At 41.0% G+C, this 21,002-nt stretch overlaps 1 protein-coding gene across 1 annotated transcript in view; it reads right to left on the reverse strand.

The window, feature by feature from the left end:
• The window catches only part of TPO (thyroid peroxidase), a 250,087-nt gene that overhangs the window by 200,208 nt on the left and 28,877 nt on the right, over window positions 1-21,002 (reverse strand). The window contains exons 3-4 of the mRNA XM_044290990.1: window positions 13,767-13,896; window positions 9,048-9,254 (exon numbers count right to left, since the gene is read on the reverse strand). Coding sequence (XP_044146925.1) covers window positions 9,048-9,254; window positions 13,767-13,896 — 337 coding nt within the window. The remainder of the gene's footprint in view (window positions 1-9,047; window positions 9,255-13,766; window positions 13,897-21,002) is intronic.

Here is a 21,002-nt window from a genome sequence, read left to right on the forward strand (position 1 = left end):
AAAAAAAGTGTAAAGGCATTGACCAGGGGGCCACTGCTAATGCTGTGATTTTTGTAACTGTACCAGCTGATAATAGTGTTTGGTATATGGTATGTTTTCTGTGTGGTCAGAGTTTAATGTTGTGTTATGTAACACCTGGCTGAAGGGAAAGTGTTAAAGGGGTTTTCCACAATTTTTTAAACAATAGCCTATTCTGTGGATAGATCATCAATTTCTGATCCGTGGGGATCCAACACCTGGGACCCCCACTGATCAGTTGTTTAAGAAGGTATTGGTGCTCGCAATAGTGCCACGGCCTTCTTTCAGCTCACCAAGTAAAGTGCCAGACATTGTATGGTGGTATCACAGATCAGCCCCATTCACTTCAATGAGGCTGAGCTGTGCAGAGGCCATGTATCTGACAAACGTGACATCACATGAACTAGGAAAAGCTATGAGAAGGCAGCGGCAGCGAGTGACGGTGCCTTCACAAACATCTGATCGTAGGGGTCCCAGTGTCGGACTCCCACCGATCAGATACTGAGGATCTATCCCAAGAATAGGTAATCAGTTAAAAAATTTCGGACAACCCCTTTAAGGTCCTGGCTTAGTAACCATCTGTAGGCAGGTAAAGGCTCAACCCCTTAAGCTTGGTTCTTTCCTAAGACTCAGGGAGTGTGGAGTAGGGATTTGACCTGAGAAGAGGTTTTGATGTGAGCTCTTTGGAGAAGAGCTACAGACAAAGGTTGGGACCTAATCCACATTGAGTGCAACTAACAGTAAATATAGAGAAGGGTAAGCAGCCATAAGGGAAGTGTGGGACCTACAGACTGTGGAGGTAAAGCACACATTTTGGCTAATGGATTCCATAGCTTTTTGGTTGGATGTAAAGGCTTAAGGTCCCTATTCATACAAAAGAGAGAGACAGATTACAAGTTTGTTAAAGAAAATGTGTTACCAAAATTGTTTCTGCCAGTTAAAACCAGATAGTAATACATATCCATTTTTTCTAATGTTTTTTTTTTTATTCTCTGATTGCAGATTTTTACATTCTGTTTCCTAAACATGATTATGGGGGCAGCCATCTTGCCTGAGCTGTTCTTAACAGCATTTAGAAAGCATTAAGAAAATTGTTTTACATCAGCCACGTGGTCCATAGACACAATGGTCAGGAGGGGTCATTGACTACTATGGAAGAGTTTTCTAGGCATGATATGTGACCTGTGCAGAGGACATTGTACATGGGAAGAATAGATAAGCTCTGAATGGTAGATTCTGTCCTGTCATTCTAACCCTGCCTGTAATGATATCACCTCTGTGTATAGATAAGCAGGTAACTGCAGTAAAGAGATCTGTACAGACCAAGAAGTAGAGCCTATTACAAGTCTTAGTGGCCAGTGCAGAAACTGCAGGAATTTATGTTTTTTGTTTAAATATAGCTATTGACTTTGAAAATTAAAAATAACCACCAAAAATGATTTTAAATGTTACACATAAAAACGTGAATTAAACAATAGGTCAGTTTCTTTCTGATGACACATTTCCTTTAAAAGTCTACACCCTGAAATGGACATTGTACAAGCATACTTTGAGAAACTATTGCACACCAGGCTGGATTAGAGAGAAGCTGGGCTGAATAAAACAAAAGAGTATTTGGATGTGGGGCATGGAATTAATGCTAGAATTTTAGCCAGGATGTAATTGTGACAGTTTTTACAAGTATGTGCACATGCACACGGCAGAGATTTCAGTACAGAATTGGTTATTTGTTCCACCTAGCGGCCATATCATTTTCTGTTGCCCAGATCACTGCGCCTCACAACGGTAGCACTAAGGGCACTCCACTTTCCACTAGGCAGGAAACCTCTCACCAGGGTGTGCCCCGGGGGAATCGGTGCATAGGGCATGACCCAGGGAGCACTAGAGCAGGATCACCACCACAGTGAGCACCACCACTTACTGGACTATTACTCCTATCCTCTCCCCTAGTGCTTTCCAATTCTGGACTCATTGCAAAAAGAAAATTAATATCCCAAATACTACACCCTGCCTATCTAAACATACTTCTCCTTGCCTTGAGAAATCTTTCTCTTCTACACTGAGAGACCTGTAGCATCAATCAACCGATAACCATATGTGGACTGGAGATTAGAAGAACAGCTTATACCTAAGTGGCTGCAGTCAGAATTCACTAGTTGCCCACAGATTGTGCAAACTATTACTCAGACACAATTCTGATGTGTGACAGTATGGCCACATGTACCACGGGATCAGAATGTGTGGTTAACAAACACATTGTTAGCAAGTCACAGCCTTTCAAAGTCAATCAGTCCCTGATAAGTAAATACAGTGGGAAGCTCCAGGTTTATGTTTTTTTTTTGGTACATTTTGATACTTATTTGGTACTTTCCCATTACAACAACGTCTCCTCTATCCACAGGATAGATCAGCGGGAGTCAGACCTCTAGGCCCCCCACTGATCACGCCACTAAGGACCCTTGTTTCCCAGTGTGAATGGAATGGTGGACATGCATGTGCACAGCTGCTCCATTCAGCACAGTGGGGCTGCCAGAGATAGCCAAGTGCTTGTACTGTGCTAATTCCAGCAGCCCCATGGTGGTGAGTAGAGCAGCGGGCATGTACATGTGTCTGCCCCTCCACTGAAATTAGGGAACATGGGCCCACCATTCTCGTGATTGATAGGGACTACAGTGGTCTGATCCTGCCGATTATCACCGATCCTGTGGACCTTTTAAGAACAGCATTTCTTTCAAGGGCAATAGATCTGACTTTATACTCTTTCTACCTCCATTAATAATACAGTAATACAGTAATACTAGATAGAACCATGCGGCCTATACACAAAACCAATTTAGCAATGGTCAATGCTCAGTTAACTGAGGGTAGCCCAAATTTCAGAATGAACACTTCATAGATTATAGACGATGGGTACCTTATAGATAATACATAACTTTCATTGTTTTACTTTTAAAACAGTTGCCCTAATAAATCAATAACAGTAACACAATTGTGCAAACCAACATTAAAACGCAGCGCCACTTAGCACTTGGTGCTGGGGATCACAGGGTCTCTAATACTGGGTGTCTTACATCTACGTAACCCTGTCAACCCTCGTATCCCCGGAGTATTATCGCTCACCCTAACAAGGGCAACCCCACAGGACTAGTAGACTAACTGATTGTCCCTCCTTGTCCCTGTGCTGCAAAGGTAACAGACCAGATTTGTCAATAGCTAAGGTGAGGGACCCTAGTGTCAATACATGATAGTTGTCCCCAATTTGTCCCAGCTTCGTCAATAGCTAAGATGAGGGACCCTAATGTCAATACATATAAATTGTCCACAAATTATCCCAACGCGTTTCATTGGTTCCAAGCCAACTCATCAGGGGACTCATCGATCAATCAATAAGTGTCTGTGTTGTGAAGACACCAACCAAAGTATGACATTCAATTGCTCCAGACCGGGCTAGCGATGGTCAGTCGCAGCAGCCCTATATATGTATATATTCAATACATAATTAACATATAATCAGATGAGACTATAATAAATTTGCATTGACTCTGCGATAGTCAAACACCAAAAGCCTAAATAGATTACTTAGCTCTCCTCATGTATCAATAGACATGGAATGGGACTGGCATCCTGCTTATGACAGCAACAGAGTCGGCATCCACAGTAGAGCTTTTTACAGGCAGCCCAGGACGCCGATCAGCAAAATAAATTATTTACTGCATTTTGTTCACTTAAATTACCTATTGTTATGTCCACATGAAATAAAACACTTTACATTGGGATTTGGGTGTGCTTATTTTTTCATATGGCTGTACATCTCCACAAGACATTCTACTGTCTTTTGTTATTTTCCCCATCTGCACTGACCAGGGGTGAACTAGAGAAGAAGCTAGGCCGAGTGCTTTTTCTGCAGTGTCTGGCCATTTTTAACGCATTCCAAATAGAAGCCACTACTGTATAATTAGGTTGTTTTGCACATTATGTCCAGACATTTCTTCTATGTCCACTTCCACCATTATCAGCACAACATTTAGAAATTCCAGCTAAAAAGCTTTTCAGTAGCATTGATGCTTTAGCCGCCCACAATCTATTTTTCCAGCATTTTAAAAATATATTGAGCTTTACTTTTATTCTATAAATCGTTAATAAAAAAAAAAGGTATGCCCAAGTGAAAACCTGTGTATAATTACATGAATTTACATGACAACTTCACTGTTGTGCTGAACTGCTGGCGAAAGATTCTTTTGCAGGGTAAGATATTTCTAGCTTTATGAAATATAGGTCAAAGGAAATATAAATGCAAATGTATGGCTGAAGCTTGGGAACAATATCTGAAAAGTAACCCCGTATTATCATAAATAAATGGTGGAGATCACTGCAGGGCAAATTTTTGCAACTACCTAATAGTGGCCTAGTGACACCTTTGTACTTCTATAGACATTATTGCATGTGGAAAAGGCAAATAAACTGAAACCTCATTTCATTGAGAAGTAAATAAGTCATCACATTATTTTGGCATGAGCTCTACCGCATGCCTATATCTTTGTGGTGCTTCATTCCTTTCATTATTTGTTTTCACTTTCCGCATGTCTAAGATGAGTGTAACATGGATGAGACGTAAGATGTGGATGTACAGGTTCATGAATAGATTTGGCATAGGTCTAAATCAGGAAGCAAATTGTTGAGCCCCTCAAGTAGGTGTGAATTTTCAGGTCATTATCCCAGAGTAGTCTTCATTAGCAACAGCTGATAGAGTACAGGAACCCTTTAGAAGTGCAGAAACTCTTAACACAGCAGGAAAAAAACACAGTTTGTGGAGAGGCAGGCAGAGTTATTTTACCGTATAAATGGAGAGCAGGCAGCGGTCTGGGCTGATAGCAGACAAGTGGACATGGTTAGTAAAGCAAGCCATGGATCAACAGGAAAAAAAACATACACCAAAGCTAACTGGAACCAAAAATACATTATTGCTCAGACACAAAGCCCTATGGGAAGGATCCTTAAAAAAGCTTTGACAATGACTTCGGTCAAGGGAATTTTGAGAATGCTAGCCCTATAAGCGCCTGCTAAAAGGCAGATGATTGTGATCCATGCCCAGAGTATCATGATGTAGAAGCAAAGTGGCAACTGGAAGGAGGACTTTGGGCACCTCTGTAAGAGATCTAGCATCTAGTTATGATTATTCATGATGCTGCTTTTGGCACATTTCCTCTCTGTGCTCAAGCCTACAAAAAACACTCATTTGGACAAATAAATGCCACCCGTAAAATCTGGTTGGTATTTGGTTGCAAACAATATATCTGGGAGGAAAGGACCAATGCTTATATTCAAAACATGCTATGACTGCAGTTCCCTACAATCCGTGCTGGAGCCATCTCTCTTTAAGTCAGTATGGGCCAACAGAAGGGCTACAAAAGTGCTCTGCACATGAGCTCCATGTTTCCTCTCATTAAATTGTACTCTGTTGAGGTAAATTTTCAAATTAGACTGCACATATATAAAAAGAGATGAAGAATACAGTAGTACATGGTATTGGTGGAATGCATAACAGGATTCATTATGGTGCAAGAGTTAGCATTTTTTTTAAGCAGAATCCATAATGAGCTATGAAAACATAGGTGTCTGCAAGTCTCTGCATGCATACAATATACTAAAACAAAAGTTTTACTATGAGACCAATGGCCTGAAGAACCCTGGTTGTGTAATGGGCTCCAATGTGTCTCTCCAGATGTTGCAAGAATAATACTTCCAGCATGTCCTGACAGTGACAGGTTGAAGATCACTAATGTACAGTACTGTAAGTCTACCTATAATGTTGATTATATAATTTTATGCCCCACTCTTGCGACATTGGATGTGAAACCAGTGTGTTTACCAACACATTTGGCTTAAGGCTATACTAAGGGCATTATCGTGGCATTCCCCTGGTATTCATCTCTACACAGGGATCTGGACCGCAACAGGGGAGCCACCAGACCACTACCACTTGGAGAAATCTCTGTGTGGTTAACAGCCGATCTGGGGTCTCAGAGACACCAGTGCAGGAAAGCGAGCCATCAGGCAGAATCGTAGTCAGGGGCAGGTCGAAGTCAGGTCTAGTGGAGTACAAGCAATATGAGAATGAATTTGAGGTCACACCAGGCAGCGTAGAGACAATATGTGTAACAGGCATTGGTCAGGTAGCACAGGGTCAATACAGGTAAACAGTCAGAAGTCAGTACATGGGCAGACAACAGTATACAGTATATCTTTGCAGAAAATTAGGCAGACTAACAAACCTATTGCTCAGAAACCCCCAACTGGGGAAGGTACCTGAAGTACTCCTGGTTAATCAACTATTACCTAGTGAGGATTACAGAGTGTAAGCGCTGGCTGTCTTAGAGCGTTTGGGCACCCTATGGGCAAAGTAGGAGAGGATTTACTGTCAAACAGGCATCAGCCTGCATGGAGGGACATAGTGAACCGAGTGGCAAGACTCAGCCACAGGATGGCAGCGGAAAGTAGGTTTAACAGAGCAGGGATGGGTTGCAGCTGCTGCTGTAACAGTACCTCCCCTGTGTACCCTCTCTTCTTTGATCCAGATTGCTGCAGGAATTATTTTCAGAAGATTAGGGGCATTAATATTCTCAGCCAGGTGCCAAGATCTTTCTTCTAGACCATAGCCCTTCCAGTCCACCAAAAAGGTGGTCTTCCTTTTGATTTTCTTCATATCCAAAATAGTCTAGTCTTCTAATACATCTTCAGTACTGACAGGAGCAGGAACAGTAACAGAACCTGTTGAACAGTGATCAAACACTACTGACTTGAGTAGGGAGACATGAAATTAATTTGGTATATGTAACAAGACTGGACGGCACAACTTGTAACAGACTAGGCTTATCTGTTTCAGCACCTCAAATGGACCAATGGGTGTCCACTAGTGTTGGGCAAGCATGCTTGAGCATCGCTATGCCAGGCCAAATATTATGTGTGCTCGAGTCAGTGTATTTAAATCTAACTTAGCCTCTATTTCTGCAATTTTTCTGGTGGGATTCAAACTCACAACCTGCTACGTTACAGCCAAGAATGTTAACCACTACACTATAGAGCTGCATGGACAGTTCCTTAAATTTAAAAAATTTAAAATAAATATGAGACTTCTGCTGTATAGGAACACTTACTTTTTTTTTTTTTAAGTAAATGGCCATGCAGTTCTATAGTGTAGTGGTTACTATTCTGGGCTATAATGTCGAAGGCTGTGAGTTCAAATCCCGTCTTTTCAGAATTAGAGGCTAAATTAAATTGATATTTTTTTGGTAATTGTAAAAAATGTGTAATTACAAAAAAATAAAAATAAATATAAAAAAATATATATATATATATATATATAATCATACTTCTGATATATATTAATGCGTAATATGTGGGAAACTACTACTGATGTTTTATGATGTTTTAGCCATAATATATTTACATGTACTATAATATATTGGTTGTTGTACAGATTTAGGTGAGCTAAACTTGATGGTTAACAGGTTAAGTAAAGAATGTCAAGAAAAAGATAACTAACATTTCAATGGATTTCAATGGCTTTTTGACTACTGAATTTCGAAAAGTCCAGTTTGACATTTAGAGACTTGCAAATGGCGTTTTTTAAAATTTAGAGGTAAACTCCACCCCACAATCAGACCTGATGTGCAAGGGTAATCCTTGTAACTAGAAAATATGTTCCACAAACAAGTTAGCCCGTTCACTGGCAGATGAAGGACCAGGCAGAGGAAGCAAGTGAGCCATCTTCAAGAAACAATCAGCCACCACCCATATTACCGTGCGGTCAGAGGCAAAAGGCAGGTCAGTCCATGGCTATATGGTTCCACAGGACATCAGGCATAGGCAAGGGATACAGAAGTTCTGGGCACAAAAGCTGCAGGCAGCTACAAAGTGTCAAATGGTTTTAGACACTGTGGGTCATCACTAATATCAGGTAATCAATCAGATTTATAGTACTGTATAGAGTACACCTTTGCAGGAAGTTTAGCAGGATAAAAAATATTTTGCTTAGGCACCCTCAGGGGCGGATTGGCCATAGGCCTTACAGGGAAATTTCCCGGTGGCCCAATGTCCAGAGGGCTGCCCAATCCCTCCTCTCTGCCACTGGATGGGTACAAAATGATCTCTCAACAGTAATTAATTCAGTGAGAATCAGGTACCCATATATCGAGCCAGTGACTGCAGATGCCCTCCTTAATTCAACTGCTGTGGCACACACCTAAACCCCTAGCCCCCTGCTCCACATCTTAATCAGAGACAACTGGTGGAAAAGGACAAAAAATGTCATCTATAGAAGGACACCACAAAGGGGCAGATTTTGGGGCAATATATTGTGCTGCACTGTGATATATGGTTCTGACGGGACAGTATTTTGCGCTATTGTATTGCTGACCTGCGTACTTCTGTTGCCCCTCCTTCTATCAATTTGAACCGATTACAACATGGGGCCAGTTTTAGTTTTTTTTTTCAGTGCCACTTTAAGTTCCCAGTCTGTCCCTGGGCACCCTCTCACTGTGGAAGATGTGTGTGTGTGTACTGGCCCTTTAAGAGCCAAGGAAGAGCTTGTGTGCACCCTGTGGGCAGAGAAGAGCAGACTTTGCCAGCAAACAAGCCTCAGCCTGCATGAAGGGACAGAGTAGATCCGGTCGCCGGGCTGAGTTGGAAGATGGCAGTGGAAGGTGGGTCTTGCCGGCCGGGTAAGTATAACAGAGCAGCTGCAATTGCAACACCAGCACCCACAAACAAGCATACGTTTGCAACAATGTGGTACAAAATCAATGCTATATAAAGTTATTCAACCTTTTTTTTCACAGCTTTTTGTTGGTTTATTACCCTACCCACGTATCATTTTCCCCAGTCAAAATATGCAATGCAGGATGGCTGGATAACTCTCCTGCATTGTTTGTAAGTACTTCACATAGTGATGTTATCGTCCATAGTTTGAGCCTGTGTAGATGGTGTCAGATAAGGTCTCAAAGATCCCATTCCAGAGATCCATCACTTACCTTTATAGGGAAACACGACTTATGATTCTTGCCGCTACAGTGGCAGTCTGAACTCCACATACTTTTCCTCTTATTAATACTTTGTGGGGTAAAAGCCATGTCATGATCTATGTATTGGCCCCATTCAATTATAATGTGGGAGTATAAACTGTCTTCTTGAAAAGCTTTATTTGATGCATGAATTATTTTATTGGTAACCTCACGTACCTGTAAAAATATAAAATTGTTGAGCATCTACAATATTTTATATGTAGCATATGGAAATTAATTCAATAAATTATACTGATCTAGCAGATCTAAGCATAGCATTACAATGTCTTATAATGTACAGATACAACATCGCTAGCGCTCCCTTCAGAATCGCTGTTGTTTCGCTGTTGTTTTACACAGAGCAGAAGGCAAAATCATCCGTGTCATCCGGTCCGATGACAAATCTAGCTGTGCTATATCTGTTATAAGCGGCAGAGGTGCAGGGTGGGACAGATATGCATCAGGTCTCAAAGTTCAGACTCCCCATACTACTTCTTAAATGAATGGGCAAAATGATGGAAAGGACAGTCTCATAATCCTCTTTGCATCCTGCTCTAGGTTCCTCTCAATGACTCAAGAACATAAAGATGAACCTGAATAATCTTAGACACTCTGATTGCATTTAGGGTCCTATCGTAGCCAGACAGCAGTGAAACCTGAAGAAGTAACCCACTGTATATCAGCTATAGAACAAATAACCCTTTACTACCCTAGATCACAGAGGATGTTACTATTTAACCCTTACTATCCTGATTAACCAGTGATATCACCTTTAATACCTTTAAACCCCAGACCACCCTAGAACACTAGGGATAAAATGTATTATAAATTACTCTTATATCCAAAGTACTAACATCTCTAAAGCACTGTAGACCACCATGCATGTTATATTTAACTCATAAATTGTTATATTTTAGTAGTACAAGCGTTTTCGCACAGTGATGCCCATGATATTTATTTAGATTTTGTAGAGAGGGGGATGATTAGAACTTTTAGAACTTTTTTTTTTTTTAAGTCACCCTGGGTGACTATAACTGGCAATCATTAGATTGCCCATTGTGTTCATTGATGGTTATGTAGCCATTACTGAACACTTCATTTTCAATATAACAATATAGTGCTGGCACCTAGTGGCCTGTATTGGTATATTCTAGTAATAGCTGCTGAAGCCTGCTTGTGGCTTTGGGCTATTAGTATAGTGTAACAGGTTCCCCCATCTCAGCCGGAGAATGCTGTTACGGGGACACACGGCTTCCACTTCCAGACTGTTCAGATGCCGTGGTCACTTTTGACCGTGGCATCTGAGGGGCGAAATGTTTACGATCTGCCTTATGTGATGTGAGCTGCAGAGTCCTTTCTTTGACTTCAGCAGTCTTTGGTATAGCAACACACAGCAGTTGAGCCATTTTTGCTTGTTTTTGTAATATACAGCATGGTGGCTCACTGGTTAGCACTGGTACTTTGCAGTGCAGAAGTCTTAGGTTAAAATCTGACCAAGGACAAGATTTTCATGGAGTTTGTATGTTCACCCCGTGTTTGTGTGGGCTTCCTCTCTCACTCTAAAGGCATACTGAAAATAAATTTAGACTGTGAGACTCATTGGGGTGTTGAGAATGTTGCTGCTAAACTAGGACCCAACACATTTTATGACTTAGAGTTATTGAGCTTTCAAAAAAGTTTTGAAATCTCCTAGTGACACTTCAAAGGTTTTGACTGGTGAGGGTCAGAGGGTTGAGACCTCAGCTGATTGATAAAATGAGGACATAGAGGGACTTGTGCTTGTCTCTCCACGTGGCTGTAAAGGGGATCATAGACTTTCTAGTAAGCCTGTTTTGAGCACCAAGGAGTGACAGCACTCAGCCAAGCACTTCTATCTCCTGATTTTATCTATTAGCAGGGTCTCAGCACTAGGACCCCACCCAATCAAAGCTTTTGCTACGCTACTATGACAAATGTTTTTGAAAAGAGCAGTTACTCTTTAACCATTAGGAACATTCCAAACATAGTCAAGGGGTTGTCTCACTTCAGTAAGTGGCATTTATCATGTAGAGAAAGTTAATACAAGCCACTTACTAATGTATTGTGATTGTCCATATTGCCTCCTTTGCTGGTGGATTCATTTTTCCATCACATTATACACTGCATGTTTCCATGGTTACAGACCACCCTGCAATCCATCAGTGGTGGTCGTGCTTGCACACTATAGAAAAAGCGCCAGCCTCTCTGGTTGCCGGGACCATGGAAGCTCAAATAGACTAATGCTTTTTCCTATTTTGTGCAGTCATGACCACCACTGATTGATTGGAGGGTGGTCTGTAACTATGGAAACGAGTACTGTATAATGTGATGGAAAAATGAATCCAGCCAGCAAAGGAGGTAATATGGATAATAACAATACATTAATAAGTGTCTTGTATTAACTTTCTCTACATGATAAATGCCACTTAGGCTACTTTCACACTTGCGTTCCAGACGGATCCGCTCATATAATGCAGACGATGGGATCCGTTCAGAACGGATCCGTCTGCATTATATTGTAGAAAAAATTCTACAAAATGTGTGAAAGTAGCTCAGACGGAGCGGTCCAGACTTTACATTGAAAGTCAATGGGGGACGGATCCGTTTGGAAATTGAGCCATATTGTGTCAAATTCAAACGGATCTGTCCCCATTGACTTACATTGTAAGTCTGGACGGATCCGTTTGTCTCTGCACGGCCAGGCGGACACCCGAACGCTGCAAGCAGCGTTCGGGTGTCCGCCTGCTGAGCGGAGGCCAAACGGTGCCAGACTGATGCATTCTGAGCGGATCCGAATCCACTCAGAATGCATTAGGGCTGGACGGATCCGTTTGGGGCCGCTTGTGAGAGCCTTTAAACGGAACTCACAAGCGGAGCCCCGAACGCTAATGTGAAAGTAGCCTTACTGAAGTGAGACAACCCCTTTAAGGGGTATACTGACATTTTCTAACTGATGACATTTCCTCTTTAGTATCTGGTCAGTGGGGGTTCGACACCCAGGACCCCCACCAATCAGTTATTTGAGCAGGCACTGACACTGCAGTAGTGCCACGGCCTCCTCACTTCAAAGGGACTGTGCTGCACCTAGGCCATGTGACTGATGAACATGACACTACATGGCCTAGGGAAAGCTGTAAGATGACTTCAGCACTCACTGGAGCGCCAGTGACTTCTCAAACAGCTGATCAGCTGGGCTCTCGGGTGTCTGACCCTCAATAATCAGATACTGATTATTGATTGTTGAGCAAAGTCGCTTCTGTCAAGATTTCGTTTAAATACTGTATGGAGAACTGTCTCCTTACAGCATTCAAATGTATGGGCTCCAGCGAGGCAAATTTGTTATCACCGAAATCTTGAAAGACTTTGTGATTAGCTTCAGACTGTGGAGGCCAGGTCATCTGGCGTAGCACCCCATCACTCTCCTTCATGGTCAAATAGCCCTTACACAGCCTGGAGGTGTGTTTGGGGTCATTGTCCTGTTGAAAAATAAATGATGGTCCAACTAAACGCAAACCGGTGGAATAGCATGCCGCTGCAAGATGCTGTGTTAGCCATGCTGGTTCAGTATGCCTTCAATTTTGAATAAATCCCCAACAGTGTCACCAGCAAAGCACCCCCACACCATCACACCTCCTCCTCCATGCTTCACGGTGGGAACCAGGCATGTAGAGTCCATCCGTTCACCTTTTCTGTGTCGCACAAAGACACGGTGGTTGGAACCAAAGATCTCAAATTTGGACTCATCAGACCAAAGCACAGATTTCCACTGGTATAATGTCCATTCCTTGTGTTCTTTAGCCCAAACAAGTCTCTTCTGCTTGTTGCCTGTCCTTAGCAGTGGTTTCCTAGCAGATATTCTACCATGAAGGCCTGATTCACACAGTCTCCTCTTAACAGTTGTTCTAGAGATGTGTCTGCTGCTAGAACTCTGTGTGGCATTGACCTGGTCTCTAATCTGAGCTGCTGTTAACCTGCGATTTCTGAGGCTGGTGACTCGGATGAACTTATCCTCCGCAGCAGAGGTGACTCTTGGTCTTTCTTTCCTGGGGCGGTCCGCATGTGAGCCAGTTTCTTTGTAGCGCTTGATGGTTTTTGTGACTGCACTTGGGGACACTTTCAAAGTTTGCAAAGCACAGAGCACAGCAATGACACTGCTGTCTCTCTCAGAACTGCAAAAACTACAGAAAATGGCTGCTGGGGAGGCTCTTATGTATTAAGGGGTAGGCAACTTTCCTATTGGTTGCTAGGGATGTTGCTAAGCTCAGACAAAGACATTGCAGCCGTCTCATTGGCCCACATCAAGAAGCAGGAAGGGATCATGGGTTCAGATGAAAAAAAATTCTAGAATATTCACGAATACGAATATATAGCACTATATTCAAAATCTTCGTGAATTAGCGATATTTGCGATTAAAATTCGCAATTCGAATACTCGTGCCCAACACTACTTACTAGTAGCTTCAGTGTGTGCATCCTGGAATATTAATCATATCATTAAAATATTAATAACTTTATACAAAAAAAATGTTCCAGATATTATCAAAAAAAAACTGTTTTAAGTGGCACACTCTGTAGAAATCCTGCACAAAAATAACAGATTGCATTTACATTACAAAGCTTGAGACCGCAGCTCTGAACATTGTGAATTTACTTGTCTTGAAAGGTTCTTACCGGAGGCAGAGAGAAATTGTTGTAGAGGAAATCTGTATTCCATCCCTGTGGCTCACTAATTCCATCCTCATATTGTGATGGCAGCCACCTAGATAAAATAGTATTTGAAGCTCCCCAGGAAGGGTGATTTCTAGACAAAAAAAGGACATAAAATGTTTTTCAAGAACTTCAGTTTTCATATTAATAATAATAATAATAATAATAACAAATCAGTGTCACACCACAACCATCTTAAATGTTATTAAAGGCAGTCTGTCAATTCCATATTTACCACCATGTAGGGTAGGAGCCTAGAAACACAATCATACCTTTCTTGTAGAGATGAGTGAATCTATTTGCGGATTTGGAGATTAATTTCGAATCTCCGATGTTATAGGCACCAAAATAAACCCAAATATTTTCTGGTTCGATTCGGACGAATCTTGTAAAAAACAATCAATAGTGATCTTTCACCAACGGGCAGGGGTAATAGCAGTCAGTTGCGGCTAAGCAACAACCCCAGTTTGCAGAGGCAATGATAAAAGTAGATACAGTTACACCTGATGCTGTATCAGACCAAGGGGACGGGCAGGGGAAAACATTTTAAAAAAATTAAGGAAGCGAGATAGGACCTTTTCATAAAAAAATTCTGTGTTTTAGATAACTAGAGGGGGTTATATGACAATTTCCAGGGCAACTGGGGCAACTTTTTTATCGGAACAAATTGATTCAGACCCAAGACAAACTTTTTGAAAAATTTGACGAATCCGAAACTAACCAAATCTTGGAAGATTCGCTCATCTCTGCTTTCTTGTGAAAATCCAGTCCTCTATACCTGACAAAACCTTTTTATTTTTATGTATATAAGGTTTTAGGAGCACCATGGGCAGGGCTACTCTACGTGGTGCACCTGTCCTCTCCTGTATGATCACTACTGGCTCTGAAATATTAGGGACTGTCCATCAACAGCTTGGCGGTTTTGTGCTGGAGCAAATGCATGCACCAAAAACCTTATTTACATGAAAATAAAATAAGGCATTTCTCGGGATTACAGAATCAGCTTTTCAAGTACAACACATCCATGTATAACACATCCATGTGCTCCGACCTGATTACATTAGTCAAGGCAAACTGAATGTGGGAGGGACAACTGCTAGGCATCCATTCCTCCCATATTCAGCTCTATTAATTTGTAGCATGTCCCTGATCACGCACGGAAATGTGTTGCCAATAATCGGTCATCTTTCATCTTGATGCCCGTCAGCCAACAAACAAGCTTTTGCTCATTTATCAGCTGATCGGCTGCTTGATTATTTGAGCCAATTATTAGAAACAAGCGTTCATATGAATGTTTGTTTCTGATAATTGGCCTGAAAATCGCGCCTCCTAATAGATCACTAAGATGAACATTAAGGTTGCGCGAATTGAGCTTCGGATCGGAGAGCAGGAGTCGATTCGCTCAAGCACTTTGTTTTTAATGCTGTCTCCATACAGCATTAAAATGTATTGCATCCGTGTAGGCAAAATTAATCTCACGCGAAGTCATGTGAGACTTTGGCAAATTAATTTGGTAATCACATTGGGTGAGATGAATTTTGACTACACAGAGGCAATACATTTTAAGGCTGTATGGAGCATTAAAACCAAAGTGTTTGAACGAATCAACTTCAGCTCTCCGACCCAAAGCTCGATTCACTCAACACTAGTTGAACATTCTAAGTGGATCTCTAAGAAGTCCAGAAATCTTAACATTTGGTCATTTCATACTGTTTGGTAACAACCTGGTCTACCTTGGATGTGCCGCACAAAAAAAGATCATCCATAGAGAATGTACAGATCTTGTTCTTGTTATACTGTACATCAATGCTTGACCTACAGTATCTGTTATTACAAATGTTTTCCTCTATTACCCCCATGCCATCTGCAAGTTTTTAAATCCAACTTCTGCTGGCATTTCATGTTCCAATGTGATTTGACCATCTATTATGACCTATAGTTACAGTTGCAAGAAAAAATATGTGAACCCTTTGGAATGATATGGATTTCTGCACAAATTGGTCATAAAATGTGATCTGATCTTCAATTAAGTCACAACAATAGACAATCACAGTCTGCTTATACTAATAACACACAAATAATTAAATGTTACCATGTTTTTATTGAACACACCATGTAAACATTCACAGTGCAGGTGGACAAAGTATGTGAACCCTTGGATTTAATAACTGGTTGAACCTCCTTTGGCAGCAATAACTTCAACCAAACGTTTCCTGTAGTTGCAGATCAGACGTGCACAACGTTCAGGAGTAATTCTTGACCATTCCTCTTTACAGAACTGTTTCAGTTCAGCAATATTCTTAAGATGTCTGGTGTGAATCGCTTTCTTGAGGTCATGCCACAGCATCTCAATCGGGTTGAGGTCTGACTGGGCCACTCCAGAAGGCGTATTTTCTTCTGTTTAAGCCATTCTGTTGTTGATTTACTTCTATGCTTTGGGTCGTTGTCCGGTTGCAACACCCATCTTCTGTTGAGCTTCAGCTGGTGGACAGATGACCTTAAGTTCTCCTGCAAAATGTCTTGATAAACTTGGGAATTCATTTTTCCTTCGATGAAAGCAATCCGTCCAGGCCATGATGCAGCAAAGCAGCCTCAAACCATGATGCCCCCACCACCATACTTCACAGTTGGGATGAGGTTTTGATGTTGGTGTGCTGTGCCTCTTTTTCTCCACATATAGTGTTGTGTGTTTCTTCCAAACAACTCAACTTTGGTTTCATCTGGCCACAGAATATTTTGCCAGTACTGCTGTGGAACATCCAGGTGCTCTTGTGCAAACTGTAAACGTGCAGCAATGTTTTTTTTGTGACAGCAGTGGCTTCCTCTGTGGTATCCTCCCATGAAATTCATTCTTGTTTAGTGTTTTACGTATCATAGATTCGCTAACAGGGATTTTAGCACATGCCAGAGACTTTTATAAGTCTTTAGCTGACACTCTAGGATTCTTTTTCACCTCATTAAGCAGTCTGCGCTGTGCTCTTGCAGTCATCTTTACAGGACGGCCACTCCTAGGGAGAGTAGCAGCAGTGCTGAACTTTCTCCAATTATATACACTTTGTCTTACCGTGGACTGATGAACAGCAAGGCTTTTGGAGATACTTTTATAACCCTTTCCAGCTTTATGCAAGTCAACAATTCTTAATCGTAGGTCTTCTAAGAGCTCTTTTGTGCGAGGCATCATTCACATCAGGCAATGCTTCTTGTGAAAAGCAAACCCAGAACTGGTGTGTGTTTTTTATAGGGCAGGGCAGCTGTAACCAACACCTCCAATCTCATCTGATTGATTGGACTTCAGTTGGCTGACACCTCACTCCAATTAGCTCTTGGAGATGTCATTAGTCTAGAGGTTCACATACTTTTTCCACCTGCACTATGAATGTTTACATGGTGTGTTCAATAGCAAAATATAATTGTAAGGAAATTGAATCGGATCATCTACAGCAGGGATGCACAAGCTTTTCTTTTCTGGAGTAACACTGTAAGACTGAATCAATCCTTAGGGCTGAACACTTTCGGGGACAATATTTTTATGATTTAAAGGGGTTGTGCGGGTTCAGAGCTAAACCAGAACATATCCCTGTTTTCACCAAGGCAGGCCCTGTGACATGAACATCGGAGCATTTCATGCTCTGATGCTCACCGTTGGTCTGCCCCTGTTCTTTTTTTACATTCCTCACTGCTAGGTGGAGGCTTCCACCTATTAGTGTTCTCTGTGACATCACCGGCACTGATAGGTGGGCTTTATCGCTACCCAAGTTTTTTTACAGACTAGGGCAGCGCTAAAACCTGCCCTTTAGTGCCGGTGATGTCACTGGGCTCACTGCTAGGCAGAACCCTCCGCTTAGCTTACCCATTGAGAGCCCGGTACATCATCGGATCTCCAGAAAAATCCCTTGCTCTGTACGATTCAGTGCAGGGCAAGGGAGAGGGGCTAAGTGGGGGAAGATGGGGATTTGTCTGGCTTCAGCTCAGAACCCGGTTAACCCCTTTAATTTAAGTTATTATATATAGTACATCTGTATACTTGCTCTCTGTATAGCAATATAAACACCTGTATACTTAACTTATTTGTACATAATCTGTACATAATTATTCCTACATTCTACACTACCCTTTTCTGTATATAACCTGTTTTTATTGCATTTGCTGCTCTTTGCACTTCTGATTAGATGAAAACTGTATCTCGTTACTCTGTGTTTATACATGTGTAATGACAATAAAGTTGAATCAAATCAAAATAAAATGTTGGACTAACATTATATTTTTTAATTGTTTGTTATAAAACATTTTTTAGCAGTTTTTGTCCGATAGGGTTATGTTTCAGCCTAACTGCAGTGCATCTTAATAAAGCAGAAGAAAAGTCCAGCTTCCAAACAATCGTGACAACTTTATTATTTCAGTGCATTAAAAACCAGAAAAACAGTCCATCTCTACACGTTTCGGATCTAGTGACGTTGATCCTTATTCATGAATAAGGATCAACATCACTAGATCCGAAAAGCGTAGATATGGACTGTTTTTTCTGTCTTTTAATGCACTGAAATAATAAAGCTGCCACGATTGTTTGGAAGCTGGACTTTTCTTCTGCTTTATTTGGATGCTTACCTTCATGCCATGGCTCCCGGCGTTGCCCGTGCCTCCTCTCATATCATAGCCAGGTGAGCGCACCGCTCTTGCTTTTTTCTACTGCAGGGCATCTTAGTTTCATTTTTGAGTGCCATCATGTTGCTGTTCTGAAGGCTTTGTATAGTCCTTATCTCTGAACTCCTGACACCTCAGAAACACTCATTTAAGCCATATTCTTATCAGTTTGACAAGAATATAGCTTTAATGAGTGTTTATGAGCTTCTAGGAATTCAGAGTTAAGAGCTATGCATAGCTATCAGAAGAGCAACTGAAACTAAGATACTCTGCAGCTAGGCTGAACCTTAACCCTATAGGACAAAAACTGCTGAAACAATAGAAAACAATAGAAAAAAAAAATATTTTAAAGAGGACCTGCCACCTGACATGGCTGTTTTAATAGCTTCATGTATTCCTCATGTAATAACAATTCTGGATCATCTATTCTTATGGCTCTATGTTGTGCCATTCCTTTATTATTCCTGCTAAAAGTTATGAATGAATTGCTAGCAGTCTGCAGTAAGGGTACGGAGGGGAGGTAACCAGTTGGGGGATGTACTTGCACAGAGTGAGGATAGAGTGAGTTTGTGCAGGTACACCCCGTACCTGCACAAACTCACTCTATCCTCACTCTGTGCAAGTACATCCCCCAACTGGTTACCTCCCCTCTGTACCCTTACTGCAGACTGCTAGCAATTCATTCATAACTTTTAGCAGGAATAATAAAGGAATGGCACAACATAGAGCCATAAGAATAGATGCTCCAGAATTGTTATTACATGGGGAATGCATGACACTATTAAAATTGGCATGTCAGGAGCAGTGAGGGGTCCTCTTTAAGCCCAAAATTAGTAACATGCAATCATAAAAATAATTACGCCCAAAGCTGTTCACAGCCTTTAAGGCGGTATCTGAAACATTTATGGCATATTGACAGTATATGTATAGTCTGTAACTAAATTCTGAAAGGCCAAACAGAATGGTTCCTGGCTGAAGTTGTGCATCCATGATCTACAGGAAGCAACTTCAATCAGTGACCACCACAAAACACACAGGGATATGCATATTTGCATTCATCATCCGGATCATTTTTGGATTGTTGCTATGGAATGCAGAGGCTCATACCTGCCTATTTAGAGACAATGGTAATATCAGACATCATGATTACATTTCAGAATTCACACAAGAAACTGTGGTTTTCACTGCAGTTTAAAGTGGGGTTAATGTTTGTTACCTATGTGTATGACGACAAAGTTAGTATTTTAAGAAAAGCAATTTTGAAAACAATCTGTATTGAACATCATGTCATTCTGCTCCAATGTTCTGGATTGCCTGCTGATAAAATGGTGCGTAACAAACTCCCACCTGCTAAGCACCTACCGTGAAGCCCTTTTAAGCTATACATTTGTTTCCAAAAGTTTTAGCATCAAATATGAACTGGATTTGAACATTGGTCTCCGGGGAGCCTGTATTTTGGTCATTGTGTTAAAATACTTAACACTGGGCTACGGTTTTAATGCATTTCCCACTTCTCTGTAGCATTCTCTGTAACATTCCTTCATATTTTGTGAAATAAATTCTATAGAATTTCCAACAATCTAATTTATAAATATATATTACCTATTCATGGAGAACCACAATCATTTTATTATAAGAAATAAATGTACAGCAACAACAAAAAAAATGATAAAAAATGACCTAAATCCCAGATTTTGTGTAGTTGCTACTTTGATTGCTCTTGTTGGTATAAGAAAAAAACAAAAACAGGGGGGATGTTTAAAAACAGATTAAAATGATGAATGCCTCATGTTTTAATCATTTGCAGAAGGATTTGGTCAATTAAATTTATTCTAATTCTTTAAACATTTACAAATTAATCTGACTAATGTTTTCCAAATTTGTTAGACCCATATTAAAAAAATGAACTTATTGTTTAGCGATGTCATTACGGGATGCTGAGTAATGTCTTTCATTTCATTAGCAGCAGAGGGCATAAATAATAACGGAGATACTGCGTGCATAATATTACTTCTGCTAATTACGCCAGTCCCAATATATTCCTTCCAAAAGTTCTTCGATTACTTGGGAGTAAGGCCACATTCACACGAACGTTGTCTGTTTCCGTGTCCGTTTAGTTGTTTTTTTTTGTGGATAGGATGCAGACCCATTCATTTCAATGGGTCCGCAAAAAATGTGGACAGCACACCGTGTGCTGTCCGCATCAGTATGTCCGTTCCGTAGCCCCACAAAAAAAATAGAACGTGTCCTATTCTTGTCCGTTTTAGGCATTGTTACAATGGTTTCGCAAAAAAAAAAAAAAAAACGGATGGCATATGGATGTCATCCTTTTTTTTGTGGACCGCAAAACACATACGGTCGTGTGCATGTAGCCTAAGACTGAGTTTCACCTGTAAACAATATGGCCACATATTACCGTCCGTATTACAGCTGCAATTCCATGAACCCAAATTAAAGGGGTCATCCAATGCTTAATGTAAAAAAATATAAAAATCCTACATAATCTAGTACATGACAACCTCTTTCTAACCTCACATGGATCCAGAGATCTTCCCAAAC

The sequence above is a fragment of the Bufo gargarizans genome, chromosome 4, assembly GCF_014858855.1.
Source record: "Bufo gargarizans isolate SCDJY-AF-19 chromosome 4, ASM1485885v1, whole genome shotgun sequence".
Lineage (NCBI taxonomy): Eukaryota > Metazoa > Chordata > Amphibia > Anura > Bufonidae > Bufo > Bufo gargarizans.